The sequence below is a fragment of the Heliangelus exortis genome, chromosome 4 (genome assembly GCF_036169615.1).
Source record: "Heliangelus exortis chromosome 4, bHelExo1.hap1, whole genome shotgun sequence".
NCBI classification, from domain to species: domain Eukaryota; kingdom Metazoa; phylum Chordata; class Aves; order Apodiformes; family Trochilidae; genus Heliangelus; species Heliangelus exortis.
Genome location: NC_092425.1, coordinates 782478 through 804316, shown reverse-complemented (window position 1 = coordinate 804316; position 21839 = coordinate 782478). Strand labels below are relative to the sequence as shown.

Below are 21839 nucleotides of genomic sequence, written 5' to 3'. Positions count from 1 at the left end.
TTCTTGGGTCCCTTCTGCCATGCCTTTCTTCCTGTGTTTGATCTTAGGCTACAAAGAAGCAAACAATGCCTTGTGAAAGTTTCTCTTGCTGTCACTGGAGTTACCTCTGACATTCTCCCTGGGCATTCATTCCCAGCAGCCATAGCATTGGTGCCATGCTGTGGGTGATGTCCAACTATGTTTGGGCTCCAAGCCCCAGATTTTACTTCACATGAGGCTCACATGGGTGCTTTGGAAATTGCTCAGCCTGTTGAGCTGCATTTGGAAGAGGGATTGGGTAGGGGAAGAGAAGAAAACCACAGCAGAGGAAGTCCTTCAGGCTGAGAATCAAGGACAGGGTCTTTAGTGAGGTGGACATACAGCATCCTTTAATTGGTGTTGGGCTCTTCAGGGGTAGAATGAATCTCATGTGAGTTTGGGCACCAAAACTGGGATAATAGTTCATTGTGTTCTCAGTGGGGAGAGAAACTAGAGAGCATCTGGCTCCCATCTTGGCTGCATATTTAATTCTGGAAGTGGGATAGAACTCAGTTGGAACTTCCCTGGCTCCCTCTGGAAGTCCCCAACTTTATCAGGATCACCAGGAATGACCTATCACACCATCAGCACCCAGCACACCTATCTCATGCCTTCTTCACTACAAAGGTCCTCTGTCAGGGCTAACCCTCCTTCCACCCATCCCTGAGAGGCTTTCCTGGGAGCTTGGTCCTGATGCTCCTTTTGTGCTGGAGCTTCATCAGACCACAAAGTCATCAGAGCAGGTGCCAAACCCACTTAAGCCAAGGAGCTCAGCTTCAGTGCAAAGGTACAGCCTGATCCCTGTCCCATGTGCCTACCTTTCCACAGTTTCTGCTCCCCTGCCCAACTTTTCCCAGTTGGCAGCTGTCTCAAGAAAGTACTGTTGCTTTAACAGCTGTTTTGTTTCATTTAAACACCTACCTCAGCTCCTGTCCAAAATGCAAACATTTCATTAGCACCTCATCTCCTTGGCTTCAGCCTGCAGCACTCAGCCATAATGAAGTGCTGCACTCAGAAATATAACGTGGGGAACACTTGATTAATGCACTGAGACAGGTGAAGGGAGTGACCCTCTGGGAAAACCTAAGGACTAAATTAATCTCAGATGTAATGCCAAGGAAGACAGTCCACCAGCTTTGTTCAGATGCGTGCTAAGGACCTGACCCAAAGTCCTTGGAAATTTTTCTGGAGCTTTTGCATCAGATTCCAGATCCAAAGTGATGGGAAGTGGCTGGTTTCAGGTTAGTCCCTAGAAGAGGATGGATGGATGCTCACCAGCACCATGGCCTTTGAGTGAAGAGCACACCTTTTGTGGGCCTAACTGCTCTTCCCTCTCAAGCTTTGCATGCACACGTGCAAAACCGTTAAAAAAATCTAAAATGAACTGAAATAATTCTTCTGGGGACAAACCTTTGCAGGATCTGTTCCATGTTTTGACAAATAGCCAGGAGCCGGATCTGCTGCAAAGCCTCCTCCATTCAGGTATTCATAAAAATATCCAGGAAGTTGTTTCAGCAGGGATTTAAAGACACTGTTAGTGGCTGAGTTAAATGGAACTAAGGCTAAGTGTAGTCTGCCTGATAGCATTGGCGGGGGAGAAAAATCCTTATTTGCTGCTTTCAGTGCAAAAAAAGATCTTTTCAAGGAAACACCATATTGTGTAGAACCTGCAGAGAGAAATAGGCAAGCTTCTTGGTCACTGTAAAAGAATACTGCCTCCTTTCTTCCTGTAAAGAGATAAGATACCAAGATAAAGCAGAGAATTTTATTAAGAGCTACAGAGATCAGGCTTCCAGATTTTAAAACCTCACTTAAACACTAAGGATTTTTATCTTCCTGAGTATTAAAGCCAACCAGCTTTTCATGTGCACTTATTAAATATGCTATGATGGGCTTTAGACTGTTTAGGAAAATCAGTTTAATAAATTTATTTATGTTTAAGTTCCACTTAACAGAAAATGAGAAAGGCATTCCAGTCCTGAACTGTAAAGGCTTGGCTGCAAAAAGACTTTTGCAGGAGCAGTAGAGGACAAGAATTCCAGACCTTTTGGTATGCTTCAGTGGCTGAAGGATGTTACTCCATACCTTGGGAAACCAAGGTGTGAGGCTCAGAAGGAGCATTGTCTCTTAACCAAGGGACCAGGGCAGTAGCTGCCAGGGAGGTGAAGACCTCTTTAAGGTACTGGAGAGGTTTGGCACAGTAACAAATGTGTTAATTGCTCATGAGTGGATGTAGGCTGCAGAGCAGGAGCTTTGTACTGTCAGAGAAGCCTGGTTCTGGCTCGGTCTTTCGATAGGAACTGGGAGGATATGAGAACCTTTCCAACCTCAAGGCTATTTTGGATGGAGATGCACATGGCAATGTCCCAGTGTCTTTGCTGGGATTAAAAGCACCAGCAGTGGCAGGTCTAGCTGTTCTTCTTTCTCCTTGATCCTTGCCATAATTTAATTTTTCTTTTTTTAAGCTCACCTGGACAAAGCAGTAAAATTAAGTTCTGGTTTCTCCTATTTGTATCTGATTGTGAGTGGTGTGTGAGTTGGGATACCCTGCACTCTGTGCCACCTCTTGCCCTTGTAACCCTCCTCCTGAGGGCTCTGCTGGGGAATGGGCCACGCAGCTTTTCACACCTTGTGTTATAGAGGTGGGTTAGAAACACTGTCAGGAGTAAATACTGAAGCATTTCCATGAAATTGAGCCCGTGAGACACCATTTAGGCTTGCAACATGTTGCTGTCCCATGGGACTGTCCTTGCCTTGCAGAGCAGCAGGATGGGGTTGATGCCTGTGTGCTCCACATACAGAAAATTATTAAGAATGGCAGCTCTGTCTCAAAAGGAAGGTTGGTTTCTGCAGTCAGCTGGCAGTGAAGGTGTTGCTTTGTGGGTCAGGCTTACCTGGTGACTAGAGACTAACCAGCAGAACAAAGCACTATCTGAGTACCTTGAATTTTCAGCCCGAAGGTAGTAGAGTCAGCTCTGGTTAGTAAGTGAGCAGGGGCTTCAGGCTGAGCAAATCCTTTGGGTTGGGTAGGTTCTACTCCTAACTACTTCTTGCTCCAAGCCCAGAGCTGCTGATCATGGAAGCAGAAAAGCACTGTTCCCAGCCTTTTAGAATAAAGTCAGTATTTCCTCCCAGTCCCACCTGATAGGATAAATGATTCCTAGCTCCCCTGCAGGTCCCCTGAGATGCTCTGTAAGCTGAGGTGTGTGGAGGATGGGACTGGGCATGTGTCAGAGCTCTTGATGGTGCTTTTGGGTTCCCTGGAGCCCATTGTCACTCCATCCTTCTCTCTTGCAGGCCATGGTGGAGACTGTGAACAACCTCCTGCAGCCACAGGCTCTGAATGCCTGGAGGGACCTGAACGCCAGCGAACAGCAGCGTGCAGCCACCAAGTTACTTGACACTGTGGAGGACAGTGCCTTTGTGCTGGCTGATAACCTCCTGAAGACAGACATCGTCCGGGAAAACACTGACAACATCCGTAAGGAACTGATCCCAGAAACACCTCGAGCAGCAGGAGGCAGAGAGAAACCTGGGAAACCTGGCTGGGGTCTCGGCCCCCAGGTTAACTGGGGAGCAGTTTGTTAGATATGTCTTGGCCCTTTGAAGGACTCATAAAACTTTACAAAATAAGGAATAAGGAATAAGGCATCTCTCTACCCTTGAAACACCACTGAAAATGAGCACCTAACCTGCCTGTATCACTCCTGGCTTTGAGAGCAGAATCAGTGGTAGAGCACTGAGATAACCACTTCACAGGGAGATTGTTCCTCATAATGCAATTGCGTTTGATTTCATACAAATTCGTGTCTTTATTTGGCTGATTGTTGAATTTAATTAAAAAACAAGCCTGATGGAAAGCACTAACGCTCCCACTGTGCATATGTAAAATGAGAACCACTCTCTATTTCTACAAATACAGATCTGAGCACTGGTAACATTTACAGAAAGTACCAATCGCCAGTGGCATTTTCAGATTTTCATTTTAACCATTGTCCTTAATATCCTGAAGAACTTGTTGTCTGTTGTCTTCTGCAGACAATAGAATTTATTTGGGGCTTTTTTTTTTTTTTTAATTAAATTTGAAACTTCTTTAGGGCAGAGATTTAAAAAGAAGTAAGAGCCTGAACAGAGTCTAGCATGAAACATTTTAAGTTGACTCCTCTGCTCTCAGATGGTCTGGAACATTAAATAGCTTTGAGGTATCTTATCAAAGGTTATTTCTGTAGAGATTTTTCTTAGTGTCAATCTCTCCTGCAAACAGAGCTGGAAGTTGCAAGACTAAGCACAGATGGGAGTCTGGAAGATCTGAAGTTTCCCCAGAATGTGGGCCATGGGAGTGCCATTCAGCTGTCAGCAAATACCTTGAAACAGAACGGCCGAAACGGTGAGTCCAGAGCCTGCAGCCACACGGGCCTCAGGGTTTGGGGGTTGTGTTGTTCTCTTCAGTCAGTTGTAAGTACAGTGTTAATTGCTGTGTTAATACTGGAATTAACAGTAGCATCAGTTACTTACGTCCTTGACTGCAAAATAAATTGGCTGACTGGGAATGTATTACATGGCTAAGTGATTCACAGCCTTCAGAAGTATTACATGCTGGTAAAAATGCATCAGGTCCTGTTGGGGGCACAAGGCTGGGCCAGAGAAGTGCTTTTAACTGCTGTTTTCTCCAATAGAAGGTTTCAGATGGGGTAAGAGGCTTGTTTGAGTAAACTGCTTCACAGTAGGACACTGTAAAAAAATCTGAAAAGGGAAAGGGAAGAAACAATTGTAGCAAATATTAATAACAAGCCAGCAGAGCAGAAAAGATTGATTAACTGTTATGAGGCTAAATCTTCAGTGTCTTTCTCTCTGAAGCTTATGAAACTCCTGATACAGCATACATTAAAGATGATGTTCTGTGTGAGTGGTGTTCATGCTGCCAAGCTATTTATTTCCAGACCAGTAATTTAAACAGACACATTTGTTGATCTCTAAAGCCCTTCAATAGGCCAACTAGAAACTCCCCAGTCTTTCTACTAATGGGCCTGCAATGCTCTTGTTTCTGAGTTCCTTAAAATTTAAGCTTTATGCAGAGGGAAAGCACTCTAGTACAGGCTTTGATCACTGCAAGCAAGACATGGAGTGACAGGGCAGTATTTCAGCCAGAGCAAATGCATTAGAAATGCCAAAAATTTCTGACAACTGTTGAGTCAAAAGTTGGGTCTGTTGGTTCAGAAAGCAAGTTTTGCCATTGCCTTCCTGTATGAGGTTTGTTACCTTTGTATGTAGGATTTGGAGAGAAGTATTTCTTTCAGAGACAGTGTAAACAAAACACAAATAGTTTTACTCCACCAGCGGGCTTCTCAGATTTTTAGGGAAAGAGAAACTGTGTTGGCAGCAAGGAAGAACTCTGCATTTCTGAGCATGGTGTCACTGGCATTCTGGTCAAAGCAGGAGAGCCCCATCAGTTTACACCAGCTTGGCACTCTCCTGATCATCACCAACAAGCTGGAAATAAAGGATGAAGGTCGGGAGGGACCTTCAGTGCTTCATCTTCCTGATTAGCTGGGGTGATTCCTGTAGAAAGGAAGAAAAGAAAAATAAAGACAAACTAATCACATTCAGTTCTTGTTATAGCCTGTGAAATAATGTGCAAACCAGAAGGCAAACTGAGTGGTTTCAGGTAAAAACAGTTGTGTGGTAGCCTGAGTTTTCTGCAGGCTCCCTAATGGTGTCCCTTCCGCGGAAAATTGGGTATCTGACAAATTAAGAAAGATTTTTTTTTTAATGGCATTTCTGCAGTTTATGTGTGATAGGAGTTTGCTCAAATGTCCTGGATTCCTTCTTCAGGATTTGTTCCCACACATTTCTGAGGTAGTGTTCATTTATGAACAGACCAGATTATAGTTTTATAGTGCATCTGTGGGGTGGGCCAGAATGAAATGTGTTTCCCAGGCATAGCCTGGAGAATCAAGTGTTACATCAGCTGGCAAGTGGTTCACCTGCCTCTCTGCTCTGGAGCCACTTACACCCACTGCTGCCAGGAACAAGCCCACCTTCTCAGTCTGTCTTCTGCCAATCTGTTTGCTTATAAAAGTTTGTTTGAGGAGAGGCAGCTCTGCTCTTATCCAGAGACTGCTTGTTGCACCTCGTGGTGCTCACTGAGATAGGCAGGAGGAGGTGAGTTCTGATATGCCACATCTTGATCCTTTCATCTTGTCTCAGTGTTGATGTTGGTTCAGAGAAGAGATTTGTCATCTGAAAAACAAACAAACAAAACCCAATGCATGGATCTGCATATCTAACCTCTTAATGCTCTTCTAGGTGAAATCAGGGTGGCTTTTGTGCTGTACAACAACCTGGGCACCTATCTCTCCACGGAGAATGCCAGCATGAAGTTGGGAACAGAAGCAATGTCAACTAATCATTCTGTCATTGTCAACTCCCCTGTCATCACGGCAGCAATAAACAAGGAGTTCAGTAACAAGGTTTACCTGGCTGATCCTGTGGTGTTTACTGTCAAGCACATCAAGGTGAGGGAGTTCAAAGCTTCTTTTTTGTTTTTAATTTCTAAAGAAAGTGATGCAAAAGTTGGCTGCTGTGAGGACCCCAGCAGTCCTTGATTAGATTTTGAATTATACATTTATTCCTTTGCACTTTGTGTTATTTATGGAGAATGTCTTTTTTATGTTGCATTAATAAAAGTAAAGAGTCTCCTTTGAGCTGATGCCCATTGCTCAGTTGCTGACACACGTCATTCTGTAATTAAAAACTACCAATATATTAAAATAGACCATAATATTATTTTATCACGGTGGCAGGGGATATTAGGGGAAAGTGGAATTACAGTGAAAAAGGACAGCTAGTCCTCCTGTTAGCCAAGCACAGTCATTGCAAAAGTTGATTGCTTAAAGCAATTAATTTCTCTGGTCTGCAATGCAAATGAAGCAATCTGGTTTTGAAGAGCTGGATGTAGTCTATGGCTGAAATTAATCAAGAACAAAGAACTAAGTTTACATTAGCAAAGAGCAACAATCTTTCTGCAACAATTTTTCTGGTGTTTGCAAGTAATACTGGATGTATAAACCACTGCTGATTGTTTATCCAAAATTAAAGGGTAAGAGTTACAAAATGCCTCTGGGAAAAAAAAATAAAAGTAGTGCATTTAGAAATCTCTGAAACCCTATCATTTTTATTGCATTTATTCATCTCTTCCCTGCAGCAGTCAGAAGAAAATTTCAATCCCAACTGCTCCTTCTGGAGCTACACCAAGCGTACCATGACAGGCTACTGGTCCACCCAGGGATGTCGCCTCCTGACAACCAACAAGACCCACACCACCTGCTCCTGCAATCACCTCACCAACTTTGCTGTCCTCATGGCACACGTGGAAGTCAAGGTAGGAGTTGCAGATTCCCAGGGTGCCAATGCACTGGGCAGGGAAAGGGGATGTAAAGTGGATACACTGCCACACCTTTGTGAGAGGTGCACGTGTGGAGCCAAAAGTATTTTCCAGCTTCCAACTAGGGCAAAAAGATACATTCTCTGCATCTCACTCTGTGACAGTGGGCACACATAAAACTCCTTATACCACCCTGCCCAGACTGCACATCTGCCTGAGGCCAGGACATGATCAGCGAGCTCCCTCCCCTGCATTTAGGTCCACGGTGCAATTCTGGCTTCCAACAAGACTATCCCTGTGGAGCTAAAAAAGTTACTTCCTGAAAGTAGATGTTCCTCGTGGTAGCAGTGGCTTGGGGCTTGAACTGCACTGTTGGGATTTTACTCAGGAATGGCAGAATGGTTGAAGTGGTCCTCTATTTCCTGAGCTGTTGAGGCTGTCTTTAGTTGAGAGCCCAAGTCTCAGCTGCTGTATTCAGAAAAGGAGAAGGCCCTGATGCCCAGAAGATTTTGACTTAGTGATATTCTGTGTTGCAGTGTCTCCACTTCATGTGCCTGGCACTGCAGCATAATCCATGGCTCTGAGCTAGATACAGATCTGGCATCTTCCATGCAGGCAGAGCACTTCAGAGCCACTTCCATGGCTGCATAACCACAAAAGCCATTATGGTTTTAAGAGACTTTTTCTCAAATAGTCTTCCAGCATCACTCCTTCGCGTATTTTTGTTTCCCTTGATAATCTGAAGAGCAATGTGAGGAGTGGCAGTAAAAATATACATTAAAGCACCATTATTCATGACCACAGCTCAGCAAAAAAAGAAATGGGAGCCTGCCAGCACATTTGCCACAACAGATCTGCAGCTGCTGCAGGGTGAGGTATCCTTTGTGTTCTGCAGGAGTCACTGTGTCCTGGAGACGTGCCATTAAATGGTTGTGGCTTTATCCTGGGTGAGACCTGAGGAAATGGCCTGTGCAGAGCACGTGTTTACAGGCTAATGCCATTCTGCACTCCAAGTCTGGATTAGCCAGTTCCCTACAACTGCTTAAAATTTCAGAAGAAATGTGTGTTTGGCTCATTGTCACCCTCCTGGAGTTAACAGATAAAACTGAGTCTCTGAAGGGAGAGATTTCACCTGGGAGATGCAGATAGCTTTCCACCCCCTGATGTGAGTGAGGGTGATTCTTACTGCATGGTGCAGAGAGAGGCTGGCCCTCAACAAGCCTCTTCCCAAACTTGTCCATGCTCAGACACCAGGCTGGGAAGAGCTACAGCTGGAAGCTTCCCCAGTGTAAAGCCAGTGTGCTATTAGCTGGTGGGTGTTTCTGGGTCTTAATGAGTGCCCCCAACACTTTCAGGTCAGGTTTTATCATTTGGCTGCAGCCAAAGTATCACTGATGTAAGAGCCAAATTGTCTTCACTTTATGGACTCTGATGCAACTGGACAGCTTCCTGGCATGTCTGCTTTAGCAAGCATTCCAGTTTAAAGGTGTCATGGTTTGACATCATATGGTGTGTAACAACCCTTTGGTCAGGTGGGGTCACCTGTCCCAGCTGTGTCCCCTCCTAACTAACTGTGCACCCCCAGCCCCCTCAGTGGTGGGGTGGGGTGAGGAGCAGAAAAGGCCTTGGCTGTGTGAGAGCACTGCTCAGCACAAGGAAAACATCTGTGCATTTCCAGCCCTGCTTTCAGCACAATCCCAAGCACAGCATATTCATAGTACTCTGAAGAAAATTTACTCTCCTCCAGCCCAAACCAGAGGGCAGAGGCAGGTGTGTACCTTTCAAACAGCTGCCCTCCCAGCTGCTTGTCACTTTGCTCTTTCTGGCAGCACCATCCTGCCCCTATCTGCTGCTGGACCTGGCCACCTAGCATCTGGCAAATCTGGGAGGTGGCTTGTATGACATTCCTTATGCTGCTGCAGCAAGTTCAGTTTTACGTTTTGGCAGCAGAATACCTGCTGGTTTAGAAAGGTGGAGGTTTAAAAATAAATGTGGGTTGTTGTTGTTCTCATTCACTGGTTCTCATTCGTAGCTCGTAAGCATGGTTTTGAGCCAGTTGGTTGTCTTGTGTCTCCTGCAAAAAGCCATTCCTTGCCTCAGAGACCTTTCTTGAAGGTGGAGCAACCTTTGAGGAAAGGGTGTTTTGTGCTTGTGCAGGATCTCTTACACCAGTGTTCTAGCCATTGTTCAGGATCCTTAATAATATTCTTTAGGATCTCTAACGAGGATCCCTTAGTATCCTGTAAGTTCTGCAACAGAGTCAAGTTTCTCCTGTAATTGAGATTTGTAGCCTACTGACTTGAGTTTGTCAGATTTTTGGATCTGCAGGGAGCATTCTGTGATGTAATGACTGCACACAGCACCCTGCCTGGTGAGAGCAGGCACCAGGCATCGTGGGGAGCAGACATCAGAATCCTGACCCTTAACCAAAAAGCCAGCACCAGTTTGACCAGTGTCACTTCTGGTCGTCTGTGGTCTCCCTCCTTGGTAGCATGGCAAAAGAGCACATTCTCCAGAGGAGACCTTGGTGGCTGCTGTGTGAGTTACAGGCTGGGATTTAATTATTAGTGGAGTGTATGTGGCAAGGCAGAGCTGGGAGGTAGCTCTGCTCAGGAGGTGATTGATGGTCATCTGGGTCTCTGGTGTGAAACAGCAATAAGTCTTTGTCTGAAGGAGCAGTAATGACATTGGCTGACCACAGCAGCAGGGATTTATTGGTGTGCTTCAAGGAGTTGCTCAAATCAGTTCCAGTCTTAATAGGACAGTACCCAGTTAAGAGAAGGAGATTTTAATTTAAAGATGCTTTCTGCCTGTTAAAATTAGTTAGGCCCAGAGTTTCTTACTCAGCCATATATTTTAGTGGGGTGAATATGGGTGACCAAGGCCAAGAGTCTGCTATGCACACGGGCAGGTTGCAGAAATGCTGGGAAGAGCCATGTATCTGCACTCAGTGGTACCCCTCCAGCTGCTGCCAGAGCCCCAGTGACAGCAGGACCATAGTGACCTCTGGGCTGGGCCTCATTCCTGCCAAGGGGTCACCTTACACACCTGCAGCTTTTCATTCCCTTTCAGACATTCCCAGCTTACCAGGAAAAATGAGAACCCCCCCCATTTGAGAGAGATTTTCAGACCTGCAAACTAACCACTGTTTTCATCAGCTTAGAAGTTCATTTGGCCTTTTTTATGGAAAAATTATGACAGTCTCATAGAGATTGCACTCAGTCATAAGAGAGGCTTAGCACAGATGATGTCCATGTTGAGTATCTATCTTTTGTTTGAATTGGTAGGGTATTTGCTATGACCCTTAAATGCTATAAACCATGGTGGTTCCCATGCCATAAACAAAGCCTATAGTTAAAGAAGCCATTTTGCATAGGTCATTGCTGCAGAATTATTCAAAATTTGCAAGCAGTTTTTCATATAAGCTTGCACTTTGCATCCTATTCATTATAGCAGATGCATCTTAAATGTACCATGGGAAAATTATGCATCCAGAAAACAAGTTCAGAGCTGGTGAGAAAATGCATTTTAAAGAAAAACACCCAAAATGCAAAAAGCCAAGGTAGCTCAGGGTCAGTGTTCCTTATCAGTGTAGTAAATGTCAGAGCTTTCTAAAACTCTTCTTTCTAAAATAAATAAATGAACAAACAAATAAATAAATAGAACAAGAGAGAAGAGGGAAGGAAAATGGGAGGTGTTTTATCTGTAGCAATCAGAAGCCTGCAGATGTTATCCTATCCCACAAGGATGTTACACTGTGCTAATTATCTGGGGGATGGAAGCATAAGGCAAGCTAAGGAGAGAAAGGAATAAAAATATATGAAGTCTAAATGGAATGCAGTGGTCCATTGCCTAAAGCAATACAGCCATTTTGGATATAAAGAGCAAGCTGAAGTTATTGCAGTGCTGACTTATCCATATATTAGCACTTGTGGGATTGAACAGCAGTGAGTAAAAGCAGAAGTGGGTGCAGGATTGCAAAAAAACCCTAACTGCAGAATTAAATTGCTGAAACTGCTATGTAATGAATTTTGCAAGACAAATTGTTTTATACCACTAAGGCACAAAAGGAGTACAAAGGGTAGGGTTTTTTTCTCCAAAAAGAAGATCCAGTACACATTGCAAAAAATAACTTATTCTGAAGGGTTGTTAAGAGAGAACTGATTTAATTAAAGTTACTAAATGTGCTCGTCTTCAATGAGATTTTAAAATCCAAAATACAGCAGTATTTGAGTTTGTTAGGTACAGAAATCTGACTTCTATTAACTTGAAGACTAAGGAGAGCTATACAGCATGTGTGGTTATATCTTAGGTTAAATATACCTGTTAAGTATAGTCTATGCCTACAGGGTCAATTCAGAGTGGTATCTGGTAGCAGTTCTTGGCCTTTTTGTCTAGGTGGACAGTAAGCCACTCCAGGGAGTTCCTTGCCTTCCCCATGCTCAGATGGACACACATTGCTTTAAACTGAGCCCTGCTTGTGTTGTACTGTTTCCAGTTCTGCCAGGCTGGATGTCTTGCTGGTCCTTGCCTGTGCATTCCTCAGAGTGCTGACCTGGGCCTTGTCAGGTAGCCACTTCTTGGATGTCCAGCCTGAAATCATCCAGAGCCTGGATTCACAAAGTCCTGTGCCAAGCCCCTGAATTTGCAGCTCCTTGGTTCAGTGCTTACAGGTGTCAGGAATCTGAGCACAGAGCAGCTGATTAGCTACAATTTTCTTTCCCTCCAGTTGAGTTTTTTTACCCTGTGTCCTATCACTACACACCCTTGCAAAAAGTCCCTCTCCATCTTTCTGTAGGCCCCTTCAGGTCCTGAAGGGCCACCTGGGGGCAGGTGGCAGTGCCATGGGCAGGATGCCACTGCTTACCAGCTGCTCCCTGACCTGTAGGCTTGTGTCACCTGAACTTGGCCATCCCAGACAGTATGGAGCCCCATACCCCCACACCCATCCTTTGAAATCCAGCTCGCTGCTTCTTCTCTTGGACTTTACTAGAAAAGCTACACATTCATATTCTTTTCTCCCCAAGGTGCTTTAAAATTGCTCTTATTCCCAGTTTATTGTTATTGTTCCATTTTGTTTATTTTTTTGTGACTTAATGTTGAGTTTGGGGAGGTAGGTTGCTATTATGGAGATGTTGTTTTTCTGGTTGTTTCTTAGCAGTCTAGAGATGGGCACTATGTATGCAAAATCAGTATTATCATTACAATTAATATTAAAAAGAAGAGCAGTAAGAGTGATAATAATGGTACAGCAATGAAGTCTGTGTTTCTTGGTTTGCATTTCTTGCTGAGGAAGACTGGACCTAAGGTGTCAGGGTGCCAGGAGCCCTCTCAGGGAGTAAAACCACCCCTAATTCCTGCGTTGTGTCTTAAAGCCATCAGAGTTATGGTTTTGTGAGAGGTACAGGAGCTGAGACCTGTGAAATTCATCTCCTCTAGAGGAAGAATCCCTCAGAGAGCTTTCCATGTGCCAGGCTAACTTCGTCCTGGGATAGGTGAATCTGTGTAGTTGGCAGCATCTGCATGGCATGGATACATCAGGCTCTGCCTGATTTCCTCCTCCTTCCCTCAGCTGCCTTGCCCAGCTCAGCCAGGCACAGAGCTCTTGGTCACTTCAGCCTGGAAGAGTGATCTAACTGGGTGAGGATTGGTCAGGGAGATGTTCTCCTGCCATTCCCCAGCAGCCTCAGACAAAATAAAGAATGATTTGCAGCGTGCAAGGTTTGCATTAACATTTTTTCAGGCTGAGTTTAGAGGGATGGATGTGCTGGAATGACACTGAGATGAAGCAATGCACAGCCGCCAGGAAAATGATGTGTGCTTCATCTTCTCATTTTTCTGGGTGCTGCTGGAGGAGCTGGCTGCAATAGGCATTTCTGTCATGATCTACAGTAAGCACTGAATGATTTCTTGCCTCTCTGTGAGAAGTTTTTTGCAGCCCCCCTGGTTCCTTAGGTATTTGAAATGCTCAGGAAGAGATGCAAGAGCATTTGCAGAGAGGAGCCCTCATCTCTCCACCACCACGTGTCCATAGGGAGAAAACTTCCAGCCTGGAAGAGATGGAGGGGAAAGTCTCTCCTCATCTTTCATTATCATTTGATGCCTATCACTCATACTGATAAAGCCAAAGAGCTGGAAGGTTTGAGTTGCTCCTCACAGCTGCTGACATAGCAGTGTGAGTATCAGGAAAAGCCAGACACTGGATGTGGCTTTATCATTGACAAAAAGGCAAAGAAATGTGATAAATTAATCACCTTTTTCCTTCATCTGTCACGAGGTTTTACCCCACAGAGAGGAAAATGTTTCCAGTTTGTCCTGGATTTTTTGAAGTGTGACACTTTTTTATTTGCCAGCCTACATAATGTTAGAGGCAGAGGGGAATGGGGATGCCAGTTACAACATAGGCTGGTGGGCCACAAAGCTGAGTTTCAATCTTTTCTGGTCTTTTTGTACAGTCCCCAGTTATTTCCAGGCAGTCTGTGCCTCAGCTCATTGACTCTCACCACTTAGCCCTGAGAGGCCATCTTAGGACTCACCTTGTATTTCTCATTTCTTACTTACCTTTTACTAAGTCATGATGTCTCTGCTTTCATCACATCTCATGGAAACCTGTGGAGTTACAGGTGAGCTGTACAGCCTGAGCAGGGAATAAGGTCATAAGATGTCCTTGGTGTTGGGGTCCCCCAGCTTTTTCTGGGAAGAACATGCAGTATAATCCTGGGAGCAGTATAGCAATGTTTGATCAGCAGAGCCAATGCTCACCTACACTGCTTGTCACAAAACTTTGTTACTGGGTTGCCTGACTTTGCCACTGCAAGGGCCATATTTCCGTGGCTTCAGGGTAAAACAGTGTTCATCACAGGTTTATCACTTGCTTTCCAGGCTCTCTTAAAACCGTAGCTGTGGTAGAATGTAAAAGCAAATTAATGTAAAAAAAGTATGTCAGGTTTTTTCTGGGTAGCATTCTAGGCATCAGCCTGACTTCCCAAGAGTTTTAAGCCCTAGGGTTTGAAAAATAAAAAAATAAAAATCAAACTTTCTTTCTCCTTCCTTGTTGAAAAAAAAAAAAAAAACTAAGACATTTAAGCAATCTCTTTTTAGCCAAAGCCTTTAAGTTCATATGACTGTGAACTTTTAAAGAGTCTTTTTTCACTGTTGGTAAATAATAGTAATGGGCATGTGGTTGTGATCTCCCCAATGGTGTTAGCATGAAAAATCCTTACACTTGAATTATGGTGTTCAGTGGCTCTTTATGCTTGTGTCTTTATACTGGGTGTCCTTGCTATGTTTGCAGAAATGGAGCTCCACACAAGACAATCTGTGACATCTTGTAACTTTCAAGAACAGCGTGGTTATTTCTAGGTATTTTGAGGTCTGGCTCTGTTGAAGGCCCCTGGAGCTTGCCAGATGATTCGGAGTCTGTGTTTCAGGTTGCAGCTTGCTTGATACAGGATTCAAGTCTATGTTCATGTAGTCTTTTTGCCACTGGTTCCTTGCTCCACAGCCTGGTGATTGGATGCCAGTACTTGTGAAAGGGTCTCAGCCAACCTTTCTGTGTGTCTGGGATGGCTTACAAGTCATGCAACTGATGATTATTTTTGTTTTTCTCTCCAGCACAGTGATGCAGTCCATGACCTGCTCCTGGACTTTATCACGTGGGTTGGCATCCTGCTCTCACTGGTTTGTCTCCTGATCTGCATCTTCACCTTCTGCTTCTTCCGTGGGCTGCAGAGTGACCGCAATACGATTCACAAGAACTTGTGCATCAGCCTCTTTGTGGCAGAACTCCTCTTCCTCATCGGCATCAACCGCACTGACCAGCCGGTAAGAGGCAGAGCCTTCTCTGCTCCCTCCTCTGGCATGCATGGGCTGGCTGACCATGCATGGAGACCCATCCAGCACTGCCTCTGGAACTGGATTTGCCCTCTGCTTGTTAACTGGGAGGCAAATGCTGATGCCTGCTGTGGTGTCAGAGGCTGTACGTGCACTGTTTGGAAATAATGTGTGTGGGGGGGGTTAATGAGCAGGTTGTAAAAATGCCCGCATGCTCTGTGCACACTTACGTGCCTGTCAGCCAGGTTGTTTACATACCTAGCTTTCTGTCTTCTGGTGGAATTTTTACAGGGGGAAATGTGTCTGTTGAGAAAGTTCACACACATTTTCCAAGTGAAAAAAGTTTTTTTTGGAGAAGGGTAAGAACTCCCTCACCGTTACGCCTCCTTTTGCTCTTTCCACGCAGATTGCCTGTGCTGTCTTTGCTGCCCTCCTGCACTTCTTCTTCCTGGCAGCTTTCACCTGGATGTTCCTGGAGGGGGTGCAGCTCTACATCATGCTGGTGGAGGTTTTTGAGAGCGAAAACTCCCGCAGGAAGTACTTCTACCTGGTTGGCTATGGCATGCCTGCACTCATCGTGGCCGTGTCAGCAGCTGTGGACTACAGGAGCTATGGCACAGACAAAGTGTGAGTGGGGCTGGGGGGCTGGGGAGGGCAGCAAAGGGAAGTGAAGGGCCCAGAGCCCTGCTGGGAAAAGGAGGCTTGTGAAGGCCAAGCTCAGCCAGAGGGCATGCCTTGCCTTATCTCTGTGTCTCCAGCACAATCAGTGATGACACAGGACAACAGCAAGGTATTTTCTTGTGGAAGTCACTCAAAGAAAATGTTATCACATCATTGCATACCATGAGGAGAGGTGGCTGTCCCAGGTCTCAGCTGGGTACTCCATCAGCAAGGTCATCCTTCTCTAACCAGAGAGTATTTCTCACTTGGATGATGAAACAGTGCTTTCTGCTCTCTTCTCTTTTTAAAGTGTTCAATCAAATTAGCAGAGCCTGCAAGAGGAATAGCTGGTGACTGTGGATTGCATTAGGCTCCATGCAAATCAGAACAGCCACATCATTTATCATTATGAATATTCTTAAATGTTTTCAGCATTGTTGAAGCTAGTATCAAAGGACAATTCTGATGATTGTGCAAGACCTCCTAATGGAAAACAAAGGGAGAATTGAACCAAATGTTCTTTGTCAGCTTTGTTACAATAGCACTAACGACGTGGGTTTTATTGACTCTTTTTTCTATTTTCCCTTGTCAGACTGCCTTTCCCCTGTCATTTTAACTGAATTAAGGGCTCAATCTAACACAATGAGCTGGTGGCATTTTTAAAACTCTTCTTACCATAGGTCGGGTCAGGCCATGGCAGCAGTTGCTATTCTGTTAGATTCCACTGCAGAATTTTTGCCTGAAACCCTTATGGTATGTTTGGACCTCATGCCTTGTGGAAGCAAGTACATAGGGCAGTGGAGCTGCTCATGATCCATTACCTTGCCAGCTGTTAGGCTGAGATCCCAACTGGGTATTTCTAATGTCTTCCTCCCGTGAGTGGAAGAGCAACCTGAACTGGTAAAAATGTCATGCTTTGTGGAAGGGAAATGGCCCACACAGATGAAGATAGGAGGGAGTAAGTTTTCAGGTATCTCTACCAATTTATCCAGAGTAGTTTGACCAACTTTGACAGGCCTAGAGGGCAAAGAAAAAAAATAAACCAACAGCTAATTAGAGTTCCTGGAGAAGACTGTTTCCATCAGCTGCCACCTGCTGTCTTCCCCAGCCAACTCTTCTGTTCACATCCCCTCTTGAGTGACATATGAGCCCTCATTTAATCAGGTACTGAAACATTCTGCCTTGTCCTTTAGACAAATCTGTCCTTACTCTGTGTGTCTACAGAAGACCTTATCTCTTCACAGTGGCTTGCATGAGGCAAGTTGAACCTTAGAGACATGAGAGCCATGAGTCTGGCACCCTGGAAAGCCAGCTGAGATGCTCCCACACATCTGCCATCTCTGGAGCTCTGTCTCCACTGATCCAGTTCTCAGTCTGGTGTTTTAGTGGCTGCCTTCCACACTCTTCCTCCTGTGACTTCTGCAGCATTGCCATTGCAGGGCTTGAAGCTCCAGAGTGATCCTGTTTCCTTCTGTCTCAGTGTTTTGGGCTGCCTACAAAGAAAAAGCAGCACTGCAGCTACTTTGCAATGAAAGCTTTGTCTTCCCCAGCTACTTTCTCTTTACAGTGCTCTTTGACTGCTGGGTCTTGAAAATGTCTTATGTTGTTCCCCCATAGTAAAGGGACATCCCCAACCTCAAGGTTATCACTTTGGATGTGAGAAAGTATTTGATTTGCAGCTGCTCTCATCTTTGCAAAGTCCCCTGTGATGCTGTGCAGGGACAAGCAGGGTACCAGTGTAGGTTGTGTGTGACTGGCTGGAGAGTGGGAACATACAGCACAAAACCACAGCTCCTGTAAAGCACCTTGGCAGCTCTGCATTGCTGAGATGTTCCTGCTTCTGGTAAATGGATATATGGACCTTCCTGAAGCACAGCAAAATAAACATACTCCATGGGATACGCTGCCTTTTCCCAACGATGCTGGCATGAGAGGTACAGTCAGAAAGCTTGGCTGAAATTCTCAGGAGGTGAACAAGAAAACTTTGCTGTCTTTGTGTTGAGGAAACAGCAGTTCTGTGTCTGAGCCAGTAAAAATTCTCTCCCTCCCCAGAGCATGAAGTAGTATTTTTGATGATTAAACACGTATTTTGTAAATAAATATTTACAGAGATTTGCAGAGCCTAAAATATTTATTTATAATCTCTAATTCCAGAGTGCACAATTTTATCACATTCCCATAGTGGAAAATAAAAAACATACAATATGTTTTGTATAACTATCATGCTCCATCTGGTTGATGGATGATGATGTATTTTTCTGTATAATGTTATTAGAAGGGTAGAACTGATTAGAATTTGTAGTGAACTATATGCCAGGCATACATAATTTGATTGCAAGAAGTTGTTTGGTTTTGCCAGGTTTTGTAAAACATCCTCTGGAATATATTACTTGCCTCCCTCCATTATTTATTGCATTTGTTTAAGCAGGACTTATGGAGCTGTTAGTGTTATTTGTTTTTTGCCTGGCATTTGGTGCCACCATTCATACATCTCAGAATTATTTGCTTAGACACCCAATGTGGCTTTTCTTTATTTCATTTTCCTTTCTAAATCCAACCCTCCTGTACCACATGCCTGGATTACACAGCCAGGAGCAGGTGTTCACTCACTCCTCTCTCTGCTTTTGCTCATCACTTGGTGCTTGTGGTTTTCTGTTCTAGTCTCTTCATGTCCCAGTGTTCATACTGGCATTGTGGAGTAGCTGCCCAGTAAAGATACTGCATTACAGTAAAGATACTGTGTTCCCAACATTAGAATTGATCCTTCTCCAGTTACTGGTTGTACTGGGGGCATTGAGGGAAAAGGGGCTGTTGGGTTTTTTGGTGTTTTTTTTCTTAAGAACAGTTCAAACTCCTCATACTAGGAGATGAACTTGCTTTTATAAGCAAGCAGCAGTGTAGTGACTCCATTGAGGATCATCCCATGTGAGCAAGCTGAGCCATGTGTGGCTCTTTTCCCCAAATGAAGCAGAAATGTAGCATTTTCACCTTGCTCTGATGGTAATTCCTGGATAAAGTTGAAAAGCAGGAGGCCCCTCTGCAGATAGTGTGGTCCCCCAACTCTGTCAAATAATTCTGCAATGCTCATGAGAACTTTCAAGTGACCCATTTCTTACAGGCCAGGTCTTCAGCTGATGAGTCTTGAATGGCCTTATCTCAAGCTTTGCTGCAAAAAAGAAGATGCTGTGTGATGGTTGAGTAGAAGCTAGATTAAGAGCTCAGCAGCTTCCCTTGGAGAGTTCTCTTTCAAGTAACAGGCTGCCCAAAATCAACAGCTATTCCATAGTCCCATACTCTCCTGGGTTCCATGTCAATGCCTCTTACAAATCCCAGAGGCAAGTGGCTGTGCTTTCAATGGTTCCATAAATTTTAGAAAATGTACTTGTAGGTATATTCACTCACTGGTGATCAAATTCATCCTGACAGGAATTTCTCTTCCGTTTCTCCTTCTTTCTCCTCCCCTTTTGGGATGCTGTAAAGTAGGATATACATGGTAAGCAGTCCAGCTGTCAGAAAGCAAAATGAAAGCTTGGTGTCTGTACAGCCTCCCAAGTCTGTCAGCCAGCCACTGACGTTTTGTGCATGTTAATGTTGCTCAGAAAATAGCTGGTAACAGCACACTCTGCCTTGGGAAGCTCCACTGGACTTGTTTGAACTAATCTGGGGGAACTGGAAGCACAAGCAGTGTGGGCCCAGGAGTGCATGAAGCAGAACATGTGCTGCACCCTTGAAAGGCACATCTGGTGCAGCCCTGTGACTGCTGCTCCCAGCCCAGGAGCCTGTATGGCCAGGTGGAGCAAACCTCTGAGCTCCTATGAACAACATGGTATTTTAGAGCTTTTCAAATGTTACAGTCCAGTGACAGCTAATGATTCTTTACTTAATGCACACCAGGGACCGTTTAATGTTTGGTAGAAACCATGCAAAAAACAAAGCCTTTGTAGTCTTTATGAGTTGGGAAAAGCTTTGGGTGAACATAGCAACTTGTCAGTGTGGAAGAGGAGATCAGACAGTAAAGGAAAGCAGTGCCACAGAGCACTGAGTAAGTTGGTGGGACTGCTGGAAGAAGAACTGGTGTTTTGAGCAGCATTCCCAGGCTTTCAGCTGATCACTGCCTTGCACTGAGCAGAGCAGTTGCCTAGGGGCTGCTCAGTCTAAACTTGTAAGCAGCAAGACTGTTTGTTGGTGGTGCAGCTGGGCATGGGGGGCAGAAGTAACTGAGGAGCCCAAGATGAGCAACTTTGGGAAGTGAGTTGCCTGATTACTTCCTTGTTTTGAGGAGCTGATTTATGCAGCTCATTGTGCATGTGAGTTTTTGTCTTTTAAGAGAAGAAAAGCTCAGTGTGGTACTTGTCTGATTAGCAATTTACAGCTCCTCAATGCAGTTGGCAGGATGCCTGTGTTTTGATGTTTTGGTCTTAATTTGCATTTTTAATGAGGCATGACTTAAACAGGTTCAAAGTTGCATCTCTTCCTGATTACCACAAAAAAACTGGCTTTTTTAAGATCCTCTGTGGATTAGAGCCAGTCCTGCAGCTCTCCTCTTAGTCACTCAAGCTTGAGTGTCATACACTTTCGTAGAAAGGTGATTTTCTTACTCAAAAAAATAAAAATTACATCACATTCTTTAAAGTGTACAGATAGAAAAAAAAAACCCACCCAAAAAACTTTCTGTGGTTTTCACAAGCTGTATTCATCCTTAGATGAAGCTGTCTCTTGTTGGAAGAGGATACTTCTGCCCCTTTCCTGTCCCTACCATATCTTGAGGGCTGGACTTGGCTTCCTATCTGTAGCATCCATCTCTTGTCACTGAATTGTGGTCCACAAGCAGAGACAGATTTTTTTTTTAGGAGAACAGGTTGACATTTTCATCCATTTTGCTGGCTCTAAAGGAAACCAGTTGCTTTGCACTTCTTTACTAAGCCTGGCACAGTTTTCCCCTTTTGCTGTATTACAGCTTTCACCAATTTTCCTCATGTCCCAATCTGTACACATTCAAAAACACCTGCATCAGATGTGACCAGATGGCTGGCCATAATGCTTTAAGAAGTAAAGAGAGTTTGTTTTCCCTCTTCCCTGGGCTCTCTAAGAGCCAGCTTGCTTTTTCTGAGCTGAAGGTAAACCAAGTCACTTGGTGATTAAAATGTACTGTGCTCCCACCTCCTGTGCAGCAGAGGAATGTTTTGAATGCTAAACTGGCAAAAAAAAAAGTTTAAAATGTTTTTATTTAAAAAAAAAAAAAAATCCTCTGAGTCCCGGCCCACACCAGCACTCTTATTATCAGTATAAAAAAGTTGTGGAGATGTGTATTCCCTGATTTATATGTGGCAGCTGATGCATAAGTACTGGTTATAGTTTTTCCTAGGGATGGGTTAGGTATAAAGTCTGAAAGGCCAGGTAGTGTGTGAGCTGCTGCTGCACAGACACCTTTTTCTGTGATGAGGAGGAGCACTTTTTATAGGTACTTCATTAGCCTTGAAACCTCCATTCCTCTGTCAAATCTAGGTGCAATTTGGTGGCATTTCAGACATTATTGTATATGATACACAGATGTCATGATCACATAAACCCTTTCCTACAGGAAATAAGATTCAGATAATTTCCAGTCACTTGTGTTGTTCTATTACCAGCTGCATCTAAATCACCTTGAACTTCAGCAGCAACAGAAGCAACAAGATTTCCCTGTAATTGCTCTGAAAGCATCTATTTGCCTCTCGCATTAAGATTTTGATGCTGTCTCATGAAGGTTTTGGATGAGCAGCTGCAGAGGCAGCTCAGGAGTGATGGTCAGGGGAAGGATGGCATTTTAATTTGTGACAAATGGTGGCACAGCCACGCAAATATCGATACATCTTCAGCAGTGACAAGACCTGAAATTTATATGGTCAGGGGGGAAGTGAGAAGCTTTATCTACGTCTTTGATTTTATTTGTATCTTGTCTTCT

General features: G+C 44.3%; 1 protein-coding gene across 16 annotated transcripts in view; it reads left to right on the top strand.

Annotated features, from left to right (window-relative positions):
- ADGRL3 (adhesion G protein-coupled receptor L3) overlaps positions 1-21839 on the top strand; it is a 406353-nt gene that overhangs the window by 334694 nt on the left and 49820 nt on the right. For 13 of the 16 annotated variants that reach the window (XM_071742547.1, XM_071742549.1, XM_071742548.1 and 10 more), the window contains 6 exons: positions 3316-3499; positions 4283-4405; positions 6325-6533; positions 7223-7399; positions 15017-15226; positions 15642-15862. In XM_071742547.1, the coding sequence (XP_071598648.1) occupies positions 3316-3499; positions 4283-4405; positions 6325-6533; positions 7223-7399; positions 15017-15226; positions 15642-15862 (1124 nt within the window). The remainder of the gene's footprint in view (positions 1-3315; positions 3500-4282; positions 4406-6324; positions 6534-7222; positions 7400-15016; positions 15227-15641; positions 15863-21839) is intronic. The other 3 variants (XM_071742537.1, XM_071742542.1, XM_071742541.1) reach the window with 1 other exon arrangement.